We start from the raw sequence: 27110 nt of genomic DNA, 5'->3' as shown, positions 1-27110 counted from the left end.
CAATATGTCGATTGAAGAGGCAGTCCTGTTCAGGAAGGCTGTTGATGAACAACTCAACAGCCATGATGGAGCACAAGACCATAAAAACTCTGGGACAGATTACGAACAAGCCATATGTCCAGAGAGGTATCTTTAACACACAGCGTACTTTTCGTACCCATGGCTTCAACAAATCCAATAAACCTGGATCTGGAACATCTGGCGCCTCCTTTTTACAGTCCCCAGTTTTGATCTACCTCTTGTCAATTCTATCAGCAGAGGGGGTTTGGCCATGGGAAAAGGGAAGGCAGGGTTGCAGCCTCTAGAGACGCACCAGCCCCTGCCAACAAATGACGGGCCAGTTCACCTTCCCTCCCATGCATCCACAGTCGGGGGTTGCATAAGACTTTTCACCTAGCAATGGGAGGCAATAACATCAGATTGCTGGGTTCTTGCAACAGTGGCAAAAGGGTGCTCCAAAGAGTTCCTCGAAACACCATGCCACCACCCGCCTTGTGCCAGAAAAATGTCTTCAGAATATTTCCAAATCCTACAAGAGGAGATCCAGACACTACTAGAAAAAGGAGCAATAGAATGGGTGCCATCTCTAGAGGAAGATCAACATAGTTATTCAAGGTGCCAGTAGTTAAAACCTTCATGGAATGTGTAAAGAAATTATACCCTCCCATTTCTAATCCTACTCCCAGATGGGACCTGAATATTGCACCTACAAGGTTCATGGGTGCCCCCTCCGAGCCTATGCACAAATCCAGTCTTAAAAATCTCACATATAAGATAGCTTTTGTTATAGTTATTACATACAACTTTCAGAAGGGTCAATGAACTGCAAGCTCTGTCAGTACAGGACCCCTTTATTATTATCCACAAAGGCATGGAGACATGGTAGCACTACACACTCGCCCAAGGTTTTCTCCAAAATATTTCATGTAAACCAGTCTATTGAGCTTCCTGCGTTTTTCCAACACCCCACAAATACAGCAGAAAAGAGCCTTGATACACTTAATGCACAAAGGACTGTCATGTACTACCTACAAAGGACTAAAACTATCAAAAACAGACCGTTTGTGTCCATAGCCAAAGGAAGAGATGGTGATCCTAGCTCTAAATCAGCAATTGCAAAATGGATTGTCACCTGCATCCAGCTTTGCTATTCTCTTGCTAAGAGAGTGTTGCCATTCAAGCCTAGAGCACACTCAACCCGAGTCACAGGGGCAACTCTAGCTTTCATAGAAAATATGCTCTTAGATGCCATTTGCAAAGCTGCCACTTGGAGTTTACTACACACTTTCACCCAACACTACTGTCTAAACACACATTCATAGGGTGATACACAGGTTGGACAAGCAGTGTTCAAACATCTATTTGCAGCGCTACCTTCAAACGGCCCACCTCCTTCTCCAAGTACTGCTCACTAAGCTATGCAAAGCATGTGATTCTAAGCAGATCCACAATCCTCAGAAGGCATACATTACTTACCGTAATTATATTTCTGATGCTTGTATCTGCTTAGATTCAAATGCGCCCACCCCTCCTGCCCTCTTGGAGTTGAAGGTTCCTGGGAAAACCAAGATTTTTTACACCTCAATGATCTCTACCTACACTCCACACTTACACCTTACACTCCCTCTTGTCAGAAACAAATAATCCGAGGGACCTCGACGTGTGATGGATCATGGGTACAGTTGACATCACACTAGGGATAGAATTAAAAACACGCCCAGTCAACGCCCCTTTTCGAACTTTGAAAACCTCATGTGCAGTACTCTACAGCTACCACTAGAAGACGACCTATGCACAGCATGTTAATCTAAGCAGATACAAATACAAGAAATACGATTACGGTAATGTAAGACAGGCATGATATCAAGAGAGACACAGACTCAAAAGTAACAGTTTGAAAACCTTTATTGAACAACGTTGTTAGGTTGGTGTAATGCCTAACTGGCCCTAACTCTAATGGGTTTGTTCCCTCAACTGATATGCTCTAAGAGCCGTCAATGTCTGTAAGTCCAAAACCAAAATCTGTTTGTATCACAAACTATACTTGCCTTCACTCTTCGATAAAATGTGATCAAGGTCTTCTTAAAGGAAAAATGGTGGCTCAAAAGAAAATGTAAACTAAGACTGGTTTTGGGTAGTCTTATCACCAGGTTCAGTTCTGCCAATTTCAAAAATAGTTCAATTTAAAAGGGTTGCCCTAGGAACCTTCCACATATGGTTCTAGCAGTAAGTCAATAAAATTCCAAATGTCTCTGGGTCTGTTGGGGATCCCTTCCCAAAGCTTCGATCCTTCCAGTCCCACCAAAAGGACAGAGTTCCATTTAGGCACCTCAGGGTTCCCTTTCCCAAGCCCAGCCCCCTCTAGTCTTAAATAAAATTTCACGTTGTCAGGATGTACCTTTCAACTTATATTTCTTTCATGGGGTAGTGTCAGAGACTTTCGGAACCGCCTGGATTTTTGCTTCTCCCCTGCTCAACCACTCTGACTTCTGGCCCCTCTCTTTCCACTTTGAATCTCTCGTATGGGACCTTTCTCCTCCGATGACTTTTCCACTCTGCTCTTATTTCTCTTTCAACTTTGTTTACTTGTACTTGTGCACACTTGCACCTTCTTTAATTCTTTTCACTTTGATTGTGCACACTTGCACTTTCTTTTCCCTTCTTTTGGGTCGCCCTTACCCACTTCCTGTTTCAGGTTGCTCGCGCCCTCTTTCCTGCTTTTGGGTCTCTCGTGCCCTCTTTCCTGCTTTCGGGTTTCTCGCGCCCTCTTTCCTGCTTTCGGGTTTCTCGCGCCCTCTTTCCTGCTTTCGAGTCTCTCGCGCCCTCTTTCCTGCTTTCGGGTCTCTCGCGCCCTCTTTCCTGCTTTCGGGTCTCTCGCGCCCTCTTTCCTGCTTTTGGGTCTCTCGTGCCCTCTTTCCTTCTGTTTTCCGATTAACACACTGCTCACAACTCATTACTTTTTCCTCCTGCTCCAGCCACCTGCATGCTACAGAGTTTTTCTCTCTTGCTGTCTGAAACTCACCCCGTTAGCGCATCGCTGGCGAGCAGGTCCTCGGGATCTGTAGACTGAGGTCAGGATATCACCACCTGCCCCTCATGCACCTCTGGGACCGTTGCATTTCAAAGATTGCATATAAATATGTAACACAAGGAGTAACAATACAAAACACAAAAATAAAACCGGGCAAATATCAGGGTTACATACGCATTTAGACATTATGTACCAAACGACATTTGAGGGGCAAATAAAGGGGGTCTCCACCCGAGGGGCACAATATCGCACATCACCCAGAGCCCACAAGGTCAATGTGACAAATCATCTTCCAGGTACCCCAAATCCATGCGCAAGTGACTGCAGCCTTTCAAGGGGGCCTCTCATCCGCATGGCAGAACATTGCCTGCAAAAGAGCCCTCCAAGCCTCCAAATTCACAGTGGACTCAGTCATACCTCTCTTCAACCCCCTTCACCATTCAACCGTCTCAGCCGTGAACCATCTCAATAATTCACTCCACCACATACTGTGGCTAGGGCCAGCACCCACCCTCCATAACTGTTTGGCCAGTACTCTGGCAAGGTCCATGGGCTTGTCTGTATGTATGATCTTATCTGGGCAGGAATATGTACCAAGAAGGCACTCCAAATTAGTCCACAAGTATTTCCCCGCACCCGCCTCCTCCATGGATTGCTGAATTTGGAGCCAAAAATCGTGCACCTTTGGGCACAGCCAAAACATATGTAAATAAATCTGCCGGCTCACTGCCGCACCACAGGCAGTCTGTGCATGCCTGCTTATCAGATCGTGCCACCCTGTGCAGAGTCATGGATGTCCTATACAATACATTTAACTGCAGCAAACAGAATGGTGCGTTCATAGAGACCCTTTTGGGAAAAGTAAGACTGCATCACATTGTCATCCAACACACATTGCAAATCCGTCTGCCGTGTAACTTTAATTCTGGATACATAAACACTCGCATCCACAGTCAGGCTCTGGTATAAACGTGTTACAGGCTTCCAGTCAAGTTCATACATTGTGGATAGTATGTTTTCACATTTGGGTTCTTCTGGCCATACGGGCCATTGTCTCTCAGAGAAGTTGGTTAACCTCAGGTATCCCAAGAATTGCCCTTTATCCAACCCATATTCATCATTCACCGCCAAATAATCCCTAAACACTCCATCCTTGAAGACATCTCCCAAATGGCAAGGCTCAACCCCTCCCATCTTCTGAACAGTGGAACAGGTCATATTTATCTTGACACGCACTCGCTGACAAAGGTATGATGGAGTATGTGTCCCAGGCCGAGGACCCGGCGTAACCTGCTCCACCCTCTCCTCCCCAAGTCAAGCATATACGGTTTATCTGGTAGGCAGTTATCAGCCATCCACATGACCTCCTTGAGGACAACTGGACGAATGGTGCCAAACATCAAGGAGGTATCCACATCGGACAAACCTGGACAGGTACTGCGCATGAACGGCCAAATAGTATAACTCAAACCATAGTAGTTGGACCCCACCATCCTCCTATCTCAATTTTAGTGCAGACAGAGCAATTCTATGCTGCTTCCCACCCCAGAGTAATGCTTTTATAAGAGAATCCAGGGATCTAAAAAACAAGCACGGGACCAGCTGGAAGAGTTGGCAAAAAAATACCAGAGGCGGGGCAGCACCACCATTTCAGTTAATGCAACTCTGCCCATCGATGAGAGTGGTAACTGGCTCCAAATATTCATTGACTCCCTTTCGCTGCACCAACAGTGTTACTCTCATGCATATGATCAGATTGGTGCCAAATATTGACCCCCAGGTAACGAAATGTCCTTGTTTCCACCGATACCCAAGGGCGGAAGTTCCTGCAAGCTACAAGTACGTAGCCCATATGCGGGAATATGCACGATTTATTTTTGCTAAAAGTGATGCTAGTGAGTTTCGCAAAGTTGTCGAGTACTTCTAATACCAAGGAGAGGCCATATGCAGGGTCATGTATGTACAAGGGACCGTCATCTGCATACAGGGGAATTGAGTGGCGCGTTCCATCATTCAGAATCCCAGCATCATTAAATTCAAATCGCAAATAAACTGCCAACAGCTCGAGCGCCAAGATGTACAGCATTGCGACTGAGGACAGCCCTGTCTGGTACCCATACATATTTTCCAGGAGTCCGATATATGCTTACAAGCACGTACCCTTGCAACAGGCTCAGAATAAATCAGCTTGACCCATCTGGGAAACCATGCCCCAATTCCAAAGCTATCTAATACAGCATACATCCACCCCCAGTAGACTGAGTCAAAAGCCTTGATGGCATCCAATGATACAATCGCATATAGGGCTTCTTGCATTTGGGCCGGTCAATGATATACTGCAGCCTGCTCAGATTCAGAGGTGTAATCCTTTTTGAGACAAAACCAGTCTGGTCGTAGTTTATCAGGGATCCAATAACCTATAGGAGTCGCACATGTGGTGTGATTTCCATGGCTTAACGATAGGGACAATCATGGATTCACGCATACTATAGGGTAGGGACCCAGTCTCATACGGCTTCTCAAGCACCCTGAAGAGCACAGGCACCAACTGATCACTGTAAGCTTTGTAGAATTTCAATGGCAGCACATCCCCCACGAGGTGGCTTGCCTGTTTTTGGCAATGCTGTAACGCTCTGTAGCTCGTCCTCAGTTATGGGTGCTTGCAGTATAGCGGCCTGCTCTGCTGTTACCCTATGCAGTGCAATGTGTGCTACTGCACAGGCGACCTCCTCCATATCCACCACTCCATCAACACCGTACAGCGACCGATAGTAGCTACTGAAAACCTCATTGATTGTCGTCTGGGGCTTCAACGTTTTGCCACATGCATTATTGATTTCTGTGATGGCATGACAAAGTCTTTCATTCCTGCATAAGCATGGCAATAGTCGGCCAGACTTGTCACCCTCCCCATGCATTCTAGCCACAAACGTGTCATAATCAAATTTGTGAAGCCGGTCCCAGGTCTCCTTACGTGTTATACTTAAGGGCAATAAGTCCTCTTCATTGGGGACTTACCCATTTTCCACCACCTGTATGCTGTCCTCCAAATTACCTAATTCGGATACTAGGGTCCTCCTTGGCAATTGTCTTGCCTGGCACCACAACCATAAGGGCCTCCCAGATTGTGCTCCATCTGTTAACACTACCAATATTGGTATTTACAAACTCTGTCACTATATCCTCCAGGAGTAACATCTACTATTGCCGTTAAGCGCCCTGCAAATATCGACCAGAGCGAGGTCACGCAACATAATGTGCAAAGGTTTAGCTTTCGAGAGGGCTATATAAATCTACAATCTGATCTATCCAGGTCAGAGTTGAGAACAGTTAATGTCCTCCCCCGCCCCCATATCCACAGGAGTCCCCTAAGATGCACCAGCTTCTCAGACAGGAAGCAGAAGAAAGCTGAAGCATTATGATTCGGGTATGAGTTTAGGATACAAACCTCCCTATGTTCAATGTAACCATGCACAACTACCAGCCTCCCCTGAGCATCTGTTTCAACTATGAGTAACTTTAATGGCACAGACCCAGCCACCCATACCAAAACACCCCTAGAATACTGGAAAACATACCCAACGCCTCCCCATTTAGACAGTTTTAGTGAGTGCCTCCCTCAGTAAATGTGTTTCCTGTAATAAGACGTAATCCGAAGCTGCCTCATATACAATTACATGTTCCGGACATTCCACGAAACAATTATAAGCGTGGCCATACTTCAAAGGATTACAACCTATGCCCCTCCCACCAAAACCATCCATCCACACTCCTGGGGGCTCCATACCGTCCCCCCATCCCCTCACCATGCTCAGACCTGTATCCGTCCCCTCACGCCTCCGAGCTCAACATACTCAAATGCCCACATTCCTCCATCCCTACTGTAACTTTACCCAATTTTAAGAGAAGAACTAAAAAGAGCACAAACCATAGCAACTAACAAGAACAAGTGGCTCAACTGTGAAACACTGCTCAGGCCATCCAGCCCCCCAACCACAAGTATGCTCCAGAGGTCCGAGGGCAGGCGGGAACCCGTCGTAGCAGCATCCCCCAATGGCACCTTCCCCCCAAGGTCATGCACTACTTGCGCCAGACTGGAGATCTGAGTCCTATCCAGAAGGTCATATATCCAGCTCCCGAGGCATCCTCAGCCATCAATAGAGTACCATGCGCTTGCAGGTTTGCCAAAACTCCATCGCCAGGCGAGTCATACACCTATCAGCCAACTTTAACAGAACTTCAGTCAGCAATTTGCAGGGCCATCTGCTCCCCTCTCGGGCCCGGGTGCTAGTCCACACGCGTCTATCCATTGGTTGGCCTTGCCTGGATGGTCAAAGAACAGGGATTTGCCCTTATAGAGCACCTTTAGCCTAGCAGGATATATGAGCAAATACTTAAGCCCCAGATTGCAAAGCCTTTACTTAGTGGGAACAAACCCAGTCTCGAAAGTTAAGGATCCGTGCAATGACTGGGCGGGGAGGTGCACATGGAGGCGGGCGACGAGCCAGCGATCTATGAGCCCTTTCGACAGCAAGCCATGAGACAGCTTCCCAGGTCCAATCGCCTGCAACAGCAAATTCTCAATGTAAGACATGGTGTCAGACCCTTCCTCAAGCCCCATTATTCTGATATTATTGCGGCAGGATCTTCCCTCTGGGTGCTCGGTACGCTGCTCCAGGACTTTGTTACTGTGCACCAGCTTATCCACTGTCACTTTCAGGGCTTTAGTGATGGTTTTCCTAACCGAGATCTGCTCCTTGCTATCAGTCACTCGTGTGCAAGGTGATCTTACATCCTGCCGGAGGAGGTTTACATCAATCTTGATTTTGTCCTCAACAGAGGTACGTAATGCTGCAATTGTCATCAGTACCTTGTCCTCTTTCGGACGTGGCCCACCATCTGCCTGCATTCCGCTATCAGTCCCCGAAGGGTGTTCTTTCTGGGCTCCTGTGGGGCCAAATGAGTCCATAATAGTATTTTTCTGGTGCGCCTTTGTCTTGGATTCTGGCATGTTGTGTGCTAGGTCAGCGTTGCCGGTAACCCGCCTCTCAGAGACGGCAGGTGTTTGCTCTATCTAAGCCGTGGGGTCCGTCAGCACTACACAGATAACCCCAGGAGGTAGTACAGGGTGGCTCATATATTTCCTACGCAGGCACAAAGGATCAAGAGTAGGATCTGCCTCGCGACCTTCTCTCAGGCACTCCCTATAGCATTGCGGCAAGCCACACCCCCTAGGTATTTTCCCATCAAATTCAACTTTTGACAGCATGTACATTTCAGATGTGTCAATAAGTTAGTGAGCTGGTGACCTGGTAACTAGTGGTTAATGTAGCAACTCTCTGATGCTGGCTTTAAATAAAGTATCTTGGCTGCTCTTCCCAGCCTTATGCCACTCTTTATTTGCAGATGTACCCCTGTAGTAATTTTCAAATCATGCAGTAACCTATTTCACCCATCGGTTTGAGGGATGCTTATGAGCTCAAAAACTAGAGCATTTTAAATGTGTGGCCTTACCATGTATTTTCGCTTTATAATCACATGTTTGTGTTTTGTCATTTGTCCCCCCATCCCCACAGAGTTCCTTGAAGGAGGAGTTGGGCATGTTGAAATGTTATTTCGGTGCAACTATTTGGCGTTAGTCGGTGGAGGAAAGAAGCCAAAGTATCCCCCTAATAAAGGTACTGTAATGCAATCCTTATCTCTGTGTGAAGAAGCCCAATTCTTATTTCCCAATGCATTTTCATGGAATTGACAAGGGCCTACCTGATACTCTTTCAGCCATTGACTCTTCCTCCTTTCTAACTTGTTAAGAGCCCTGTTTCAGGCAAGGTTGGGAACACCCCTCCAAGGATGCCCCACAAAGTACCAAAACAATTGAAATGTGGAATGCCAAGTATGCAAATCCTCTATTACGGGTATCTGTGTTCGCCTTTAAAATGGTCCTCTGTTTTTTCGCCTAATGATAGGGTTGGTAGTGTTTATAGTACTGCATCTCACATCTCGAGTTTCTTTTCCTACATTTTCTGTCCCTTTTTACTTATTTTTGAAAAAGGATACCCTGATTTTCTTTTTGGAGTACGAATCCTTTGCCTCGCATCCTTTGAATTTGTATAAAACAACTGATTCCTTTTATTTTTTTTTTAAATGTTTATTATTTTTCATACAGTTGGTCCTTTAGCACCAGGGGTCTCATGCCGCATTTCAGTGGCTTCAATGCATGTATCCCATCCTTGGTTGCTGAGCCGGATAGAGACTGCATTGCATGTTTGTGCAACCTACTCCCAGTGCATAGTGTACCTCAGGAATCACACCTGTGTCCATCTGTGGCAGTCTTCAGCACATGCAGGTGAAATGAAGAGGTCCATTGATGTGGCAATGGTGGATTCAATCTTACACCACCAATATCACCAAAGTGTTGGGTAGGTTTTTGGCCTCAGGTCTTTCACGCTCAACAGGGATAGTAAGGCCTGTAATGTAGCTGGGAAGAAAGTCTGACAAAATGTGGGCTTGACCTCGAAATGGGTCAACAGTGCCTCCCTCCTTACATTACTCATCCCAGATTTTGACTGATATGGACATGTTTTCTATGTTTGGTGTCCCAGGAAGCTTCAGAGGAGCTTACGTTCTTTTGCAGCTATGCAACAGAGATTACCTTTCAACAATTATCTAAAAGCAGGGACATGACAGATGCAGAGGCCAGGGTACATCCCAAGGAGAGTGGTAATGAGGCACCAGGCTTTCCTGAAAACTAAATTTTAAAACTGCCAAGCAAGAAAAATCTCTACTCCTGCTCTTTCACGGCAAGACCATCTGTGCCCCTAACACAGACTGGGTGTTGGTAGAGGAAGTCCGTTTTCTGTTCACCATCTCTTCGGCAATTGTGTGTAAGCAGGCCGTCGAAGCCCATTAGTCGAGACAAACTACAAGACAAAATAAATACTGCTAATTACATCAGTCCCACTTTAAAACAAGCCTGCTGTTTCAGCAAATTCCACAAAATATTCTGCCTAACACAACTCTAATTCTGATACCTTTTGGGACCAAAGTCACAATCTACGACTGTGCCCGAGCCGCCATCACTATATAGTTCACTAACCTCTATCTCTAGGTGTCCCAAAAGTAACCTTCATTTTCCCCGAGGAGGTCACCTTGCTTGTTCCCTTTGTAACTCACTGGCTGTTGGTAGCTCTTTGTCCCCTGATCACAGATGACTGTAAAATAGTTTGAAGTCTTGTTTCATGCACATTAATGGGTAGAATGTTCACTTTGTGTGCAATTCTCCCCACTTAGTGAGTCCCCCAGTACTTATTTCTGGACTTTGGAGGTTTTATCTGACTCTACAAAGGCAGGGAGCACCTCCTCTTTCATCAGAAGGAATCTAAAAGATGTGGGAACAAAATAACTTGAAGGTTGTGCCATAGTGTGGTCATTGAAGAAGTTTAGACCAACCTAGTATGGGACTACTTTCAGGATTCAAACTGACCACCAACCTCTGAGATGGCTGATGCAAATGAAGGGGAGAAAATCCAAAGTTGCTCATGTGGTCCATAAGTCTTCAAGGCTTTGACTTCACTATTGAGCATCGGTGAGCATAGGTTAGGGTCCCCACATAATGCAAATGGATTCTCCAGTAGGTTTGACCGACTGGAATCAAAGGTTTATTCAGGAGTGGATTAGATCCTCCTGAGAATTTCCATCTTGTGTGTAATTCTCCCCACTTACTGAGTCTCCCAGTACTTTTCCTGGACTTTTGGGGTTTTATCTGTCTCTCTCCTAAGTGTGTGGGAACCTTTTTCCTCACTCACTCATTCTTTTTCTGTCTGCTTTGTTCCATCTTTATGACGAATCTGTATTTTACTATTGTAGCACACGACATCTTCTGTGCATTGTTGCTGGGAGCTCCGTGAGCTTCCCTCTTTGGCTTTCTTTTATATTCCTGTATTTCTTGATCCTTCCCTTGCTAACCTGGGTAGGCGAAGTCCTGCTCACCCCTTTGTCTTTCGACAGGCACCCATTGGGAAGTCTGCCAGAAGGCACCAGTGTGTCTGGGAGGACAGGAAGCTGGAAGGACAACGAAACTCCTCAGGTCTTTGTCCTCCAGTATTTCTGCTTGATCCATTTCTGACAGTGTTCCCGAGTGTTCTTGAGATAGTCACCACCCAAAGCTTGAGTGTTGCATGCATGCTGATTGGCTGGGTTCCTGCATAAAAGGCGAGAATCGACCACTGGAAGATCCATTCCGAAGAAGAAAGAAGAGGACGTCTGCAGCTACATCCAGCGACCGCCCCAAGCCGCTGCTGCTCCAGCCCCATCTTATGTGTGACAGGGAAGATCCAGCCCGGACGACTTCCTCTCCTGGGACTGGTGGGCCTAACCAGTCCCGAGATCATATGCAGTTTTAGCCATCCCACGAAGTGCTGCAACCTTAGAGGCCTGCATAATCTGAATACCCTGGGACCTCTGGAACTGCGGCAGTGCATTGTCCCGTGAAGTGCGGTTCCGGCTGATTGTATAAGTCCCCTCAGAAGAGCCGAGGACAGAGAGAAGGAAGAAAGTCTGCCATGTGGCAACCATCGCTGCTCCAAAGCATGTGTTGAGTCTCCACAACCAAGTGCCATGAAGATCTTCTGCTGGCATCCCTGTGACTGAGTCTGATCATTTCCTCCAGCCAAAAGTTATTTGTTCAGCCGCCAAGGCCAGAGACCTGAACCAGTGCTGCTGTTGTTTTACCATGGGGCCCTGCCGGCAACATCGTCATTCTTTATCATAGAAGGGTACTGTCTGACTCTTGGGTACTTACCTAGGCAGTTGTTGTGTTGCTGTTCGCGCCCCCTGAGCTTCCTGAGTCATGTTGAGGAGGACGACCCAACCATGTTCTCCCAGGCCAAATGACATCTGTCCTAGAGGCTGAAATTCCCCAGGTGGCCTATCTAGCCCCCCTGAACCCTTTGAATCCAATTCCATTACTTGTTACGAAATCGCTTCTTCTTATATTTGAGAACTTTGACAGCATCTGCCTTCCTTTGTTCTGCCATGTTAGGGAAAATTCTCAATGTGCCAATTCCTCCCACCTTAGAGCCCTCCAGCTCTTTTGCTAAACTTCAGGACTTTTCAAATCAATGCGTTTTCTGTGTTTATTTCTTTTGGGTATGAAGTTTATAGATAACTCCATAGGCATCATCTTTCCATGTGTGTTACACAGCACCCTCAGTGCAGTGACACCGGGATGTCTTCTTAGACTTCCAAAAGGTTTAAATACCTTCTCTGGGATAAACTACTGTTTCCCAGAGAATGTAGGGTTAAATTGACTTTACTAGTCTTTTTAAATTTCTAGACCCCGCACACACTATCTTCCTATAGTTACCCAGTATCCCCTCTATCTAGAAACTCATGTATCATTCAAATGCTACCCTTTCCTATCGAAATGGCTGGTGGCAGTGGTTTTACAACGAACTAACATGATTTTTCCCGACAGCGAACACCGGTAGCTAAAAATCGCAGGAGCTATGTTTTTCAAGATGGCACCTTAAGCCCCTTTGTTTAAACAGGTGCCGGTCTTCTTTATTCGCCATTTATTTTTGGAAAGGTCCGTCTAGAGTTTGTCTTTGCGCGCCAAACCAGGTTTGGTCCCTTTGTTCTTAAGCCTTTGGCGGGCTTCAGGACTGAAGACCGCCTCTGGCACCGGAGTGTCTGGGGTTGGCAGGAAGTGAGGGAGATGCCCGAGAGGTGCCTGTGCTTAGTATCATAGGAGACCCAAATGCACTCTCGCGTGATTGGCTGGCTGACTGTCCGGTAAGGACAGCCACCCTGCTGGGTGAGTGACAGCTAGGCTGGAATGAAGGGGAGAAAACTGTTTAAAAGGCGAGTCTCTTGGACTGGAAAGCAGAGTCGACCGCTGGAAGAGGACAGCTGCTCCAACTCCTGGACCGTTGGTTTGCCCGGTGAAGCCCTGCTGCAGGTCCGAATTGCCAAGTTCATCTCGACAGAGAAGCCCCTTCAAGGACGACTTCTTCCTTTGAATTGGTGGGACCAGTCAATTCGTAAGCCACCTGGATACTATTCTCGGAGCTGGTTAGGTGTAACCAGGGGGAAGGACACCGGCTTGTGTGCTTGACTACAGCTACTCGAACCGAAGATCTTCCATTTGCCAGCTTGTTTGACCAGTCCCCGTGCAGTGCAGGAGTCCCCCGACTTCCTCCCTCTTGTCCCCACGGCTGAGGTTCAGGAACAGTGAGATCTGCAGGAACTGCCAGGATCCAACATCTTCAGCTACATCTTTTCTTCATATTAAGGTACTGTGCCAACCCGATTGAGAGAACTTACCTCTCGCTGTGAAAGTTTGTGAAACTTTCCAAACTTGCAGGCCTAATCAGCTTGTGACCCAACATATGATTCTTTTTCGTACAAACTACTTCTGAGAACTTTTGCAAAGACTTTACCGTTTACTACAATAACTGCTCTTTCCTATCCAAGACACTAGCCCATTGATTTCTAGGCCTATTAAACTGAATCGAGTCCTCTAGTGAACTAAAACTATTTGCACTGCCTAAGAAAGTATTTGTGATCTATGTTATTAACTTGTGCCTTTGTACTCCTATTTAAAGTGACTGAAATGCCATTTTGTTCCTATATCAGGGGAGCCTAATTTACTCAAACGTATTGGTTTGGTACTGAAGTATATTTGTGTATGATCTTAAGTTGCCTCCTTCTAGTGAATGTTTTCTAAATGACTGTGTAATAAATTAATAAGTGTTTTACCAAGAAACCTTGAGTGTAAGTGTGTACTTGAACCACTGTGATTTTAAGACCTCTGTGTAACATCCTTTTACTGCTCACATTCCCTCTTGAGATAAGCCTGGCTGCTCAGCTCGCTACCAAAAACTGTTTAGTGCAGACTTATACCAAAGTTGGTTTTGCTTACACCTGTAGTCCTAATTGTACGTGGTGGTCCCAGAGGGTACTGCATGCAATTCTGCCTAACATGCCACCCAATGGTCACTGGCCCCCATCTGACATTTTGAGACACTTGTTTCCCAGATAGGGTCGGACTTCTAAAGTAAGGCTTCCCTACAAGTTGCCTACCTACCAGTGTTACTAATTCAGTAAATGTTGGTTGATGAATAATTTGCTAACCTGAAGCTACTCTTTACTTACCTGTTTATCATTTAACGGTCTACTATTGAACTGAGTATTGCAACAGCAAATATCTAATGTACATATCTGTGTGAACTGTTTTTACTTACCTGAACTGTAACGATTTTAACCTTGACCTAGTATATATAAGTACCATATTTTTAACTATAGTGTGTTTCCTTGGCTAGAAGTGTGCTCAAAGGTCTTTAACTACAGCCCTTCTCCCGACTAGACTAAACCTGGCTACCAAACCTTTTGGGATGTTCAGTCCAAACCTAAGCATTGGAGCCCTGTACACCTAAGAGAGACTCTTCTACAGTCTGTCATAGGTGGACTCTAGTAAAACACCCTAACACATATCCCCATTAAAAGGTAGAATCAAACAAAGCTGTTACGCCAGTGGCAACAAAGCCAACAAATTCCTGGTCAGGAAATTGGTGAAAGCCCACGCACTGAACTATATTACAGGCCTGAAGGACGCGAAGGGGGCAAATCAATACGCTGAAGAAGCAGAGTTACATCTAGCAACAGCACACTTTAGGAATACCATGACAGCCACCCCGCGGTCGGCAGAGCAGCAGAAACAGATAGTCAAGCCCTAGACCTACCAATCTCAAATGAGAAAGTACACACTGTGATAAAATCTCTGAAACCCAGAGGTCAGGCACAGACAGCTTCTCCCCCAGATTTTATAAACTCTACAAGGCCTCCCTTGTAAGCCCACTAATGGAACTCTTTAATTCCTTCCGAGAGACGGGCACGATAACCCCCTCAATGTGAGAATCGACCACCATCCTACTGTTAAAGCCTGGAAAGGACCCGAGAGACTGTGCCTCTTACAGGCCCATCTCGCTTCTAAACAGAGATGCGAACATATACTCAAAGGTCCTGGCGAACAGATTAGCAAAGGCTCTCCCTGAGTTTATTGATGCAGACCAAACAGGATTTATAATGGGGGGAAGCACGGGGGACATTATGCGGCAGGCACTTAATCTAGTTGAAGTGATGTCGACGGATCACAGCAAAATGGCACTGCTATCCTTAGACACAACTAAAGTAGATTGGTCGTTCATGAGCTTGGTCCTGGAGGTGTTCCGCTTTGACCCGCTCTTTCGCAAAATGATACTGGCGAATTATAGATCCCCCAAGAACGACCCTGAAAGTGAACCAGCGACTATCGACTGCAATCCCGCTCTCATGTGGGACAACACAAGGATGTCCTCTCTCCCAATTAACCTTCGCCCTAATAATGGAGCCTTTCGCCCAAAGAATCGAATCTGCAACAACCCCACCATCAAAAGGGTAGACATCAAAAGCAAACAATACAAGGTGTACCTCTACGCTGACTACATAATGCTCTTGCTTACAAACTGCCACTCCTCTCTACCAGAGTCCCCAGCTGAACTGAATCTATTCAAACAAGTGGCAGGCATCTCCATCAATTACGCCAAATCAGGGGCCTTGGCGATAGGTATGTCTGGCAACACAATAAAATACCTCCGCCAAACATGCCCAATGTAATGGAGCACAAAAGCAATAAAGTACCTAGGAATACAAATCATGCCAACCTCTAAAGTCCTCTACGTAGCAAATTTTCCCCGCCTATTCAGCGACTTGGAGACAGACCTCAACAGATGGGCGAGCCAAGAAATCTCATTACTTGGAAGAATCACGGCATGCAAAATGAACCTACTGCCCAGATTCCTATATTTCTGCTCAGCCCTCCCAGTGGAAATCCCTTTAAAACCACTCCAGCACCTACAAAAGCAAATCTGATTCATATGGAAGAAATGTAAAGCTCGAATCCCGCAGTCAGTCATGACGGGAGCGGCCAAATGGGGTGGGATGGGAGTCCTAAGCCTCCGCAATTACTAAGCGCTTGCACAACTAACAAATATCCTGTCATGGTCTGTGCCCACCCATGCCCCGAAATGGACAACTATAGGACATGCCAGATGCCCCTCACCCCCGCTAAGCTTGCTTCTACACATCTCGGGACCAGCACGCGGGCACTGGCCATCTATCCTCTCCTCCACCAAAATGTCCTGGAGATTCTGGGATTGGGCACTATGAAAGAAAGGAATCTCTAGAGGGCTGAGCCCAAACTCACCAGTCCTTAAAAATCTGGACTTCACCCCGGGTTTAACAGCGGCTAACTTCAAGATTTGGAAACTGGGGGGTCTGCAGACAATTTCGCAGTTGTAGGAGAACAATACGCCCTTAACCTTTGAGGAATGCAAAACTAAATTTGCTCTTCTGGAAACAGATTCACGTATGCGCAAATTTGCCATTTGATTTCCCAGCCACAGACTAAACGTGAAGCCACTAGCACGCCACACCCCACCCCATAGAACTATCACTTCAGGAAGGCCTTAGGAGAGGGTTAATCTCGAGGCTATATAAACTACTACAGGAGGATATGCTGAACATATGCCCTTGGTACATGGCCCAATTGGAGTCAGACCTGGGCCACCCGATAGAAGACCAAACCTGGATTGATATCTGGTCTAGGAATAGTGCAGCTACCAGAAGCGTTACAAATAAGGAATGCACACTTAAACTGCTCTACCAGTGGTACTACCCTCGAACGCCTACACCACTGCAAGAGCTCCCTAGACCCCAAGTGCTGGAGACAATATGGGGCATGAGGAACGTACTTTCACATGTGGTGGGACTGCCAGTGGCGTGAACATTCTGGAAAGAGGTGCTACAGACCATAGAATCCATCACGCACCTTAGTTTGCCAATGGACCTGGAGGTCCTCTTACTGGGAACTCTGCAAACCGACTGCTATCCGATGAAGGGACCAACGGCGAGGTTGCTGACGCAACTCCTCCTGGTTGCGAAAATCACTTTGGCCCGTAAGTGGAAATCACCCGAGGGCCCCCTACTGCCGCTGTGTTGGACAAAGATCTGGGACATCGAAGTAGCAGGAAAGGTTACAGCGGCGAAGGAAGGAGCACTCTACCGCTTCACTGACTGTTGGACGCCTGATGTGGAATATGACCGGAAATTCCCGGCACTCACCTTCCAAACGTGACTGGCAAAGCTGTTCCTGCGCCTGTAAAAAGGAAAAGACAAGGGGAACTTTTATAAGAACGTGCTACGCTGATTAACTATTGTGAAACATTGATGCTGCCTTGTCGTACAATTATTTGTGATCTGTTGCAACCAGTTTTAAATAAACTTGTTGGAAAAAATAAAATCATCCTGCATTTAGGGAGCCACTGAGACTCCACAACACGGCTATGATTATCTGGTAAGCATAGGAATGGGTGTGCTCATATACATGGTTACGACCCCAACCTGGAGTTTACAGACTAACACTAAGCAGACATGACCAGTTCTGGCAAATGTATCAATGGGTGTCTGGTAAGTTCTGCTTTTTTTCTTATTTCTTCATTTGGTGTTTTATATAGTGCTTACATATGGAGACGTATTACAACCCTAATTGTGAATTCCGAATGTTTGCCCGTTCAGAAGCCTGGTTAAGTTTGGATGTGGATGCCAAATGTGTGAATGCTGTGGTGTGCCCGATTACGGGCGGATGCGCATCCAGGATCCAGCCCCCTAAAACTGTACAGCTATCTGGCATCTGATACAAGATGTGATATTCTGTAATAATGTGGAAGAAACCGACTGAAACCTGGTCCATCCTTGCTCCAGGCATTGACATCTGGGTGTAATTTTGAGTGCATTTCCCATAGCATTCAGAAACGCAATTGGAATAGGTAATGCAAGTAGATGGAAATTAGTAGATCAGTGTCCATGATGCCTGGGTGCCATTGTTGAGCCATATGTAAAAGCTTGGGGTGTTCAGATGGCGATGCTACAAGGAATTCCATGTACTGTAACCCATAGTATACTTTCTTATTTAAACAGTTTTTATTGAAATTTGTCATCAAAACAGACAGGTTTCCACTATGTCGACGCAACCACCTTAACCACACATTTCTGGGTGCGGTTTAGAAACAGCCCTCTTAACCCCCACCCAAACCGACCCTTCTGCTGAAAAGGGCTCTTCCTCCCTCAAGCATCCCCTCTCACAAGTCCCTATGAATTGTACATTTTCAATAAAATCGCGTCCATTTCTGCCCTCGCCCCCTCCCAGCTTGTACGTTCACTGGGTTCTCCATCATGCGGTTCAAACATTGTCTGCTTCAACTCATTCCAGGCCGCCACCTCCGTGCTCCCCTGTCGCAGTACTCTTTACCATATGGTAGTTTCAGACAGTGAACATCGCTTAAAGTCTGCCCAACAGGCCTCAATCCTATGTCCTTCAGCTGATTTCCAGGCCATTGTAATTCTATGCTTTGCCAACACACAAATCCAATCGTTCATCCTAGAAAAGTGCCCGGTATGCCTACTTCCCCCAGGTGCATCTGAATCCCTCCTGTGGTTGCTTTCTCTGCCACCTCATACCAGAACCTCCTAATCACTTGCCAGGCCCAATAAACCATTTGTATACTTATGCCAGTTGAGATAAGGAGTTAATATAATTCATTCTGTACTGTTATAACTGTAGTTTTGTATTAATAGCTTACCGTATTCTACAGTTCCTAATGTATGACTTGTTGTAATGTGAAAATGAGTTGGCCAGTATTGCTCTATCTAAACAGGTCTGACCTGAGGAAGGCGTGGAACCTCCACCAAGCAATTACTTTTAGTACCATGTACCCTCCCATCTTTCCCCAATAGGTTTGAGGATACTCCAATCAAGCACACAATTGGGAACTAGACACAATAAAATACTGTTGCAGCCACCTCATTCGGGTTCAGAATTGTGGGGCCATTGCAACATCTCTGCTGTAGAAATCGATGATTTTGGAAAGACTTTTATCCCTACCATTTAGTGCACTTTCGCATCCTATTAACATGGAATTAGGGGTACGTGGGATAGCGTTTAAATGGAGACCTGAACCATTGATTTTCTGTCTGTGAGTTTGTAATAGTGAACATCTTAAAGATTATGCAGACTTCCTAAACATAATTGTGAAATGACATGGGACTGGGTATCTTCCATGGTTTAAATTTGCCAAGCATATGTTTTGCGTGTTGAAATGACCAGATGCTAGGCATAAACCCTGCTGCCTTGGATCTCGGGCAAAATCTATATTAAGAGGTATATGATTCCAGGGTTACCAGTGAAATAGTGCGCACGAGAGAGGAAGGACGCCTTGCTAGAGAGTATTTACTGCACACCAAAAATTATAGTGCTTTCAAGGCCTATCTTGACAGACATGAGACTAAGGAAAGCTCCCTTTTGATTAAAATGCGATTGGGAATTCTCCCCCTAAATGCATTGACGCATACATGGGAGTATTATCGCTCTTCCAAATGTTTCTACTGCATAACTTGGGATGAAATCCTAACCCATTTCCTCTTTTTCTGTCCTTTGTATCGATCTTCTAGATCACACTGGCTGATACCTTTGCTAAAAGAAAAAATATTAGAAATGTAGCATTCTAATTTTATAAAATGCTAAATGATTATACAATTTAAAAATCTGTGGCACAAGTTTTAACTGATGCTTGGAAGAAAAGATCAAGATTTTTGCAGGTGTTATGTTAACTTTAGTCTGCATATTGAAAGTATTTTGTCACCCCAGGCAAGAAATGTTGAATCGCACCTAGCCTAGGAAGCTAATTAAAACCTTGCTGTTCACCTAACATTCATTTTACACCGTTTTCCTATGACTATTGCATTCTCTAGTTTGACTATTTCTGTACCTCTCAATGAAACTGTATCATGCTCACTGTAACCAAGAGCCAAATATCCCCATGTAACTAAGACAATTTCGCCAAACTAGTCAATCTCATATCACGCTCACTGTAACCAAGAGCCAAGTATCCCTATGTAACTAAGACAATTTCGTTTAACTAAGACAATCGCAGTCAACAGCGCCTCAATTCCCTTGGGCTGCTAGTGTGCTATACAAATACATAAATTGTATGTGTAGCTGTAATAAATAGGTCTGTTTACTCCCTTCTTCCAGTATATGCTTTTATCTCTGACTGACGCAGGTTAACTAAGGTTCAGATAGTGCAGGCCTCTGGTATGGCTTGTAATTGTTGAGTAAATCATCACTATGTTGGTTTTTGATTTTGAGTATGTTATTTTGATACACAATGCACTTTACTATATACTTTAGGATATTGTTTTGAAAAACATGCTAATTATCAAATTAGGATCAGTGATGGCCCTGACTGCAGAATAATATTTGAATAATTATATTTTTTATTGTTAACTGTATTTGCAGCTATTGACCTGTGTGAACTCGAATTTGATGTGCATCCGTGAATTTGGGCTGTAATTGTATCCAAACTATATTTTATAAGCTCTATCCAGATGTTTTGATTGTGTATTTGTTTTATGGCTTGGCTGAAATAAACAAATATTTTATGACAAAATACGTCTCCTGGATATCTTTTCAAACCCCTATACAATATGCCACCTTGAAAGTAACTTTTTTGCTACTAGCCGAGGTAGAAACACCCATTCAAAAGGGGGCCAAAGAGGAGGTACCATTGTAAGAACAAGACAATAGTAGCTATTCAACTTACTTCATTCTGCCAGGCTCCTACTTAGATGACTGGCTGATAATGGAACTGGTCCATATGGGGTGAAAAGGACTTGGAATTAATTCAACTACTACACCATTCAATAACGTACTCAAATGAAGCCTACTTAATCACCGTCCAATAAATTCCTACGAGCAAATCTAGACAAGAATCATGCCTTAGCCTTTCCTTCAAGCTATACTGGCAACTGTTTCCTTTTAGCAGCTGTGAAAGCACATGATAGTGCAAGCAGTCATGAAAATACTGGAGTTCATGGCATCATGCATCAACTTAGTCCCTCATACATGCCTACAAATGGGGCCTTTTTAAGGGTAGCTCGGTGCACAATAGTGATTAGCAAAGGGGGATATGGAGGACCTAGCCATCATTTCACAGACTGTTTAGTCGCTGGTGTTTTAGAATGGTGGAACAAACGGAACATGCCCAAAGGAACCTCTTTCACAAATCATCATATGCAGATCACACTTTATACACTTCTATGGCGGGGTGGGGAACTCGCCTAGTACTAAGGGATGTGGACAAAACGGGAGGGCTTTTGGCATACATAGCTTGGAACCTGTAGCAGTAAGTCTAGTATTACACAGCTTCAAACCACAGATAAAGGAACAGCATTTCTTCATAAAGTTAGAGAAAACAGCCAGGTTTTGCATAAACAAACAGGGAGGCACACACTCTCATATGGCGCAGCTCGTTTGGCATTGGTACATAGAGAGGGTTGTCCATAGTAGCCCAGAATGTGCAGAGGGGCGAGGAGCATGAATGGAACTAGACACAAATACTAAAAACCATATTCAAGAAATGGGGAACACCAAACTGAGACTTATTTGCGACAAGTACAAATGCAAATGACAACGCTTCACTTCCTGGTTACTAGAAAATTATTCATTAGGCAAATACCTATAAAAGACATGGTCGGGGATATTTGCCCACACTTTTCCCCCCAGCACCATTAATCTACAGAGTAGTGCAAAAGATGCAAGAGGGGAGCTTAGCCATTATTTGTTGCACCAACTTGGGTGTAATCTGTCTAATATCCATATCTACTACACGTGGTACTAACCAATAAAACTTCTTGCAAGTCCATGTTTGATGGCACAACAGCATCAAGCACCCAAACTAACAAATTATGTATTTGGATGCTATGTGCGTGACGTCCTAAGGTTTGGGCACTTACAACTAGTTCATAGCTGCATGTACATCTTATTTTTTTTTTTTAACCAACTTTATTTTCTTCTCATGGACTCAAGTTACAAACATATATGTGAGAAGCAGTATACAATATTCTTATCATTGTTCTTCTTTTCAGTTCTCATTTTAATCCTGCAGGTACATCTAAAAGGAAGCATGTAACCAAACACAAGAAACCTGCTATTTCAATAAATGGAAGAGATGTGTTTTGAGTTAGAGGACCAGCATTCTGATGTAGTGTACATAGTTGGATGTGGTCCGGTACCTGCTTACCTCATTGACAGTGGACTGATCTAAAATTTACCTCAAGGTGCACCTATTGGAAAAGGCAGCAAATACCACCTAACACAAGGTCCAAATGGCATAAGGTGTCGGCGAACAAGGTTTTTAATGGAAGGAGTAAAAAGAAGGTACCCACCAATGCCAGTGTTCATCTTAGAACCATATTGTGACCTCAAAACTGTGCTATGAAATCATGCTGCAATTCTTTGAACCTTTGCACAAATGCTCATTGCAGCGCAGGCTAAGAAATTGCTAGGAGCTGGGAGCAATCACCTGTTTGTAGCCTAGAAGAGGCTTTTTAGTTAGACAGTAACATCTACAAAGAGCTATTGCCATCTCCCCAGAACAACTGGTACTCTGGAAACATACCTATGTGAAGTTACCCTTTTGGGAATGTGGCTAAAAGGAACATTAAGATACCTCCATAAGACATTTAATCTATATAATCGACAAATGGTTATTTTTTACATCTTGTGTGGAAGTTGGATTTGGAGCCAACTGTGTAGTAGCTCCTACTTACTGATTGATGCCTAATACTGTGAAGCTGCTTTTAAACTGCTGCTCAACAAATTCTTATTTTGATTCCTGTAGTATTAGAGTGAAGAATGGATTGGTCATAATTGCGGCAACCTCAAGCAGAAGCGTAATTGAACTACAGACCCTTTAGTGGAAGAGCATTTTATAACTATGCAGAGACATAAGGGTATTTAGAGCACATCTCTCCAAGAAAAATATTTTCGGTGTAAAGCAGTCCTTTTGAACTGTCTTTTTTTTCTCCTGAATCCCCTTATAAAAGCAATATTTACAGATTATTTTCACTTTGTTTGTAGTGCTTTGCATTGAAGATGTGCAGCATCATTTTCTATTCTGAATACATCTAAAAGCGGACCTTTTTCACACAAGTTAAAAATCAGTTAATTGAATGATGTCAACTTAGAAGAGCATTGTGGGTAGTGTGATGAATCGTGGAATTCATTGACGTCTCCCTGGGGGTGGGGAGAGCCTTTCCTTGTGAGGCTAGGCAGGCGAGCCCGCTATGCTATATTCTTCATAGGGGTGCTTGCATGCAGGAGCCCACCCCACATCTCTTAAGGACAAAGACTCCCGTTCCGATAAGAAACTCCCTTTCATCTCACGCCGAAGTCTGATCAAACTATAGCAGTTGACAGAAAACCAGAATCTTCCTACATCTGCTGTTGTGATTTCATATAAGAGGATAAGTACTTAACCAAATACTGTGACGTGTAAAACCCCAAGGATGATGAGAAATAAGTACCCGTTAGGTACTGGGACGAAGAAACTCAAAGGAGACGTAACGAGTATGTCTCTGACTTTAAAAAAAGTACTACCATGAGAAACTGGGGAAGCCCCAGAGTGTCAACATAAAAAGGGCAGGAGCCATATGACTAGAGAGAGACACAGGGCATTCAAACGGGCTGGACAGGAGAAGCTGGGAACCCGGAGAAGAAGCTGCATTTCAAGCAGGCGAACAGCAAGGAGAAGGAAGTGCCCGAGTTGCACTGTGTACACTGCAGACCAGAGGAAGTTTGCAAGCCTGAGATGGCTATAGGAGGAACGCACAGGGGCGACTTAAGGAAATCTGTGGCTGGGAAGTGCCCAGGCTACTGCAAACAACCGACCGAGCCTACCTGCCTATAGGAAGTCCCAGGAGCGAGTTGCAATTCAAAAGTGGTGGCGGGGAAGGAAAAAGAATTGATATTCCTTCCAAAGCCAAGCACACACTGAGAGGAAGAAACCGAAGCATGTTAAAGAAAGGAGAAAAAGCACAAACACGAGAGCACCCTGACGGACCACAGAGAAATTGCAAAGGCGAGGGCTGACTCTGTGACTCAGCCCTATGACACCACAGGTAACGTTGGAGAGCAGGAAATGCAGGCAAAGAGACATTCGCGCTCTGAAACACTTGTGTATTGAGGGCGATATAAATAAAATATATCATATCTTACATATATAACAAGGTGAATAATCCTATCTGTCGGAGAACGAGATTCGAAAATAACGATTGGAGTCAGTCTACTCGTTCCTGTCAATGGTTGAAACCTGAAAGGAAGGATGAACATACAGGGACACAGCCTACTCATCCCAATGAAGGAAAGGATAATAATTGTAAGGAAGCTAGTCACTGGATAAAGCACACAGATCCCAGTGAGGAAAGAAAAATACAAGAGATCATAAAAAGCAATAAGAGAGGAGGAACACCACTGGTGATACTGGTGTTAGCAAAATAGGAACTATCGGAAAGCCCTGAGAGGGATAGTGGAAAAGGACATACACGAGCTGTAATATCCAAGGAGAGGACCTTGAGAAACCAAGGAGAAATAACGAGAGGGACGTGGAGAAGTCCACTAAGAGAACTGACTGAACTGTAGCAAGAAATAGCAAAGAACTGCAGGAAGATCCCAGTCCCAGGAGGAGGGAGTCATTCTCCTGGTCTTTAGTTAGTTAGAATAAGTGGTAAGGATTGAGTAGTTTCGTTTCGGATGGTGGACAGACTTTTCCTTTGGACTTGAGAACGGATTACAAGCACCTTAGTTTAGTTCTGTTAGGCAGGGAAACCCTTGGAATAGGGAAAGGTAGGCATTTCTTTTCTCAAAGCTTTATTCAGTTGTAATGTGAATTCCAGCCAGGCATTATGAATATACCACACAAAATACCAATGCGATAACGGACAATCCCTCATATTACGTAGTGTCATAGAAGACTGAGCACAAGAATTTTAACCTTATATAACAGCCCAATACCCCCCACCCCCACCTTCCCAAACTTTCAAAACCAGGGGTATTGTCCTCTATCTTTGCGTCTGGGCTCTCTTCCAATGTCCAGAATCTTCACGGTTCCCTTCAGATATCTGAATAATTACAAAGTAGAGCAGGTTTGAAATAGTTTTGCTCACTGTCCGTTACTTATTTGTGAAACGGAAGCCATATAGCCAAACATTTGTGGTATTTACCATTAGCCAAGGCACACACTTTCTCCTTCGCCATAATTCCCCACATTCTGACCCACCACGTAGCCATTATGGGACCCTGTTATGTTTTCCAACCGTGGGCCAGCGTAATCCTTGAGGCCGTAAGCATGTGAGTGATAAGGGCAGCACGATCCCCACTAGCATCATATAGGACCTCAGCCACTGCACTCAATATTCTCCAGCATGGGGTCTGGCATGGATTCACATGCTCATGAATATTCCCCGTCGTCAGGCTGGGAATCCTCGGTAAAGAAAAAACCAGTATCAGTTTCGTTTCTGATCTGTCTTTCGTAGTAATAACCAATCACTGGTCTCTGCGTCATACTGACCACAGCCAATGACTGCCCTCTACCTAAGCACCGCCTCTGGCAGCCATCTTCAGATTTTTACCGCACGTTCATGTGTTGGGATCCTCGTGCTATTGCTCTCGAGCGTTAGTGCTATTTTTTCACGTTTTTTCTCAAAAACTTCGTTTTTTCGGTCAAAAGAGCCTCAAGCTCCACCGACTCTCCATCCGATCAACGGGGACCCGTGTCGGATTCGTCTGCGCCCCTCAAGGGTGAAGATTTCGTCGAGCTACGCTTTTGGAGGACTCCAGAAGCTTCTCAGGCCCGGACATGGCCCAGGAGAAGGGAAGCTCGACGCCCGGAAAGCTGTTCAGGATCTGCCCTGGATGCCAGCTGCAGAACGTCTTTAAGGAGGACAAACACTCCTTTTGTCTCTACTGCTTACATGAGGACAAGACGCACGTGGAGAAGGACTGTGCGTTTTGCGGCAATATGTCGGAGCGGACCATGAAGGACCGCCATCAACGTCTCGCCAACTGGCTGGAAAGGAAGAGCCCGTCAGGCGAGAAGAAGAGGAAGAAATCCGAGCGGTCTTCTAAGACCTTTGAGGACGCCCCGGCGACGGGGGTCCAACACAAGGCCAAGCACCGCGAGTCCGCTGGCACCGGGAGCGCCGAACGGTCGGGCTCTACGGGCGCCAGGCAGGGCGCACCCTCCCCGGCACCATCAACCACGAGCCAACGCTCTGGGTCGGGTAAGAGGAAGGGCGAGCACCCGGCGAAGCTCCTGGAGAGGCCCCAGTCGAGCTCGAAGGCCCCATCGGAGGGGGAGCGAGGCAGTGTCCCCCCCCTCAAGGATAAGGCGGTGAGCGCACCTAAGGTGGTGAAGGCCTTAATCCATCTGGCCAAGCCCTCTATCGTTACTGTCGCGGCGGCCCTGGCTCAGCCTGTGGAGGCTACACCAGTGGTGGCGACCTCGGGGCTCAGAGTCTCCCTGCCACCTCGGAGGGAGTCCTCTTTTGTGCCCATCGATAGGACCCCCGTGAAATCCCCGGCGGGGAAGAAAAAGGGGGGGGCAGGGCGTCGTCGTAGATTCGGCCTCAACCTCGGAGGAAGAGCTGATCGAGGTCTTAGGCCACGGCCTTGGCGTGGAAGAAGACCGGCCCGCCGGGATGGATCCCGACGCAGGTGACGACGACATCGTCGAGGGTGCCGACGGGGCCCCTGATCGCCCGTCGGATTCCCCTCTGCCAGCGCCGCAAGACAACTCGGCGGCCATTTTGTTGGCTATACAGTCCTTATGCTCGGAGATAAGGACGAGACTACCGTTGCCGACAAGGAACCTCCCGTCGGGGGATCCTGAACCGGGACCTTCTGGTGTTCCCCCGCCCAAGAAAAGAAGGATTCACCCTCCACCTCCTTTTCAGCCGTCGCGCCCCGTCCAGCCCTCCTCCCCGTCCACCCGAGGGGATGATACGGGGACTGACACGGCAGCGACGGGTACGGACGACGAGGTATACGACGAGGATCTACCGTCGTCACCTCCCACCAGGGCTTCTCCGCCCGACGAGACTGGATCGTTCCACTCCATGATCGCCAGGGCATCCGAGCTTTTCCAAC

At 45.8% G+C, this 27110-nt stretch overlaps 1 protein-coding gene across 2 annotated transcripts in view; it reads left to right on the top strand.

Annotated features, from left to right (window-relative positions):
* The window catches only part of WDR45B (WD repeat domain 45B), a 1026954-nt gene that overhangs the window by 344787 nt on the left and 655057 nt on the right, over positions 1 to 27110 (top strand). For both annotated transcript variants that reach the window (XM_069654530.1, XM_069654532.1), the window contains one exon: positions 8608 to 8709. In XM_069654530.1, coding sequence (XP_069510631.1) covers positions 8608 to 8709 — 102 coding nt within the window. The remainder of the gene's footprint in view (positions 1 to 8607; positions 8710 to 27110) is intronic.

Source organism: Ambystoma mexicanum, chromosome 3q (genome assembly GCF_040938575.1).
Source record: "Ambystoma mexicanum isolate Mex_15411 chromosome 3q, UKY_AmexF1_1, whole genome shotgun sequence".
Classification (NCBI taxonomy): domain Eukaryota; kingdom Metazoa; phylum Chordata; class Amphibia; order Caudata; family Ambystomatidae; genus Ambystoma; species Ambystoma mexicanum.
This window is presented reverse-complemented; position numbering and strand designations above follow the sequence as displayed.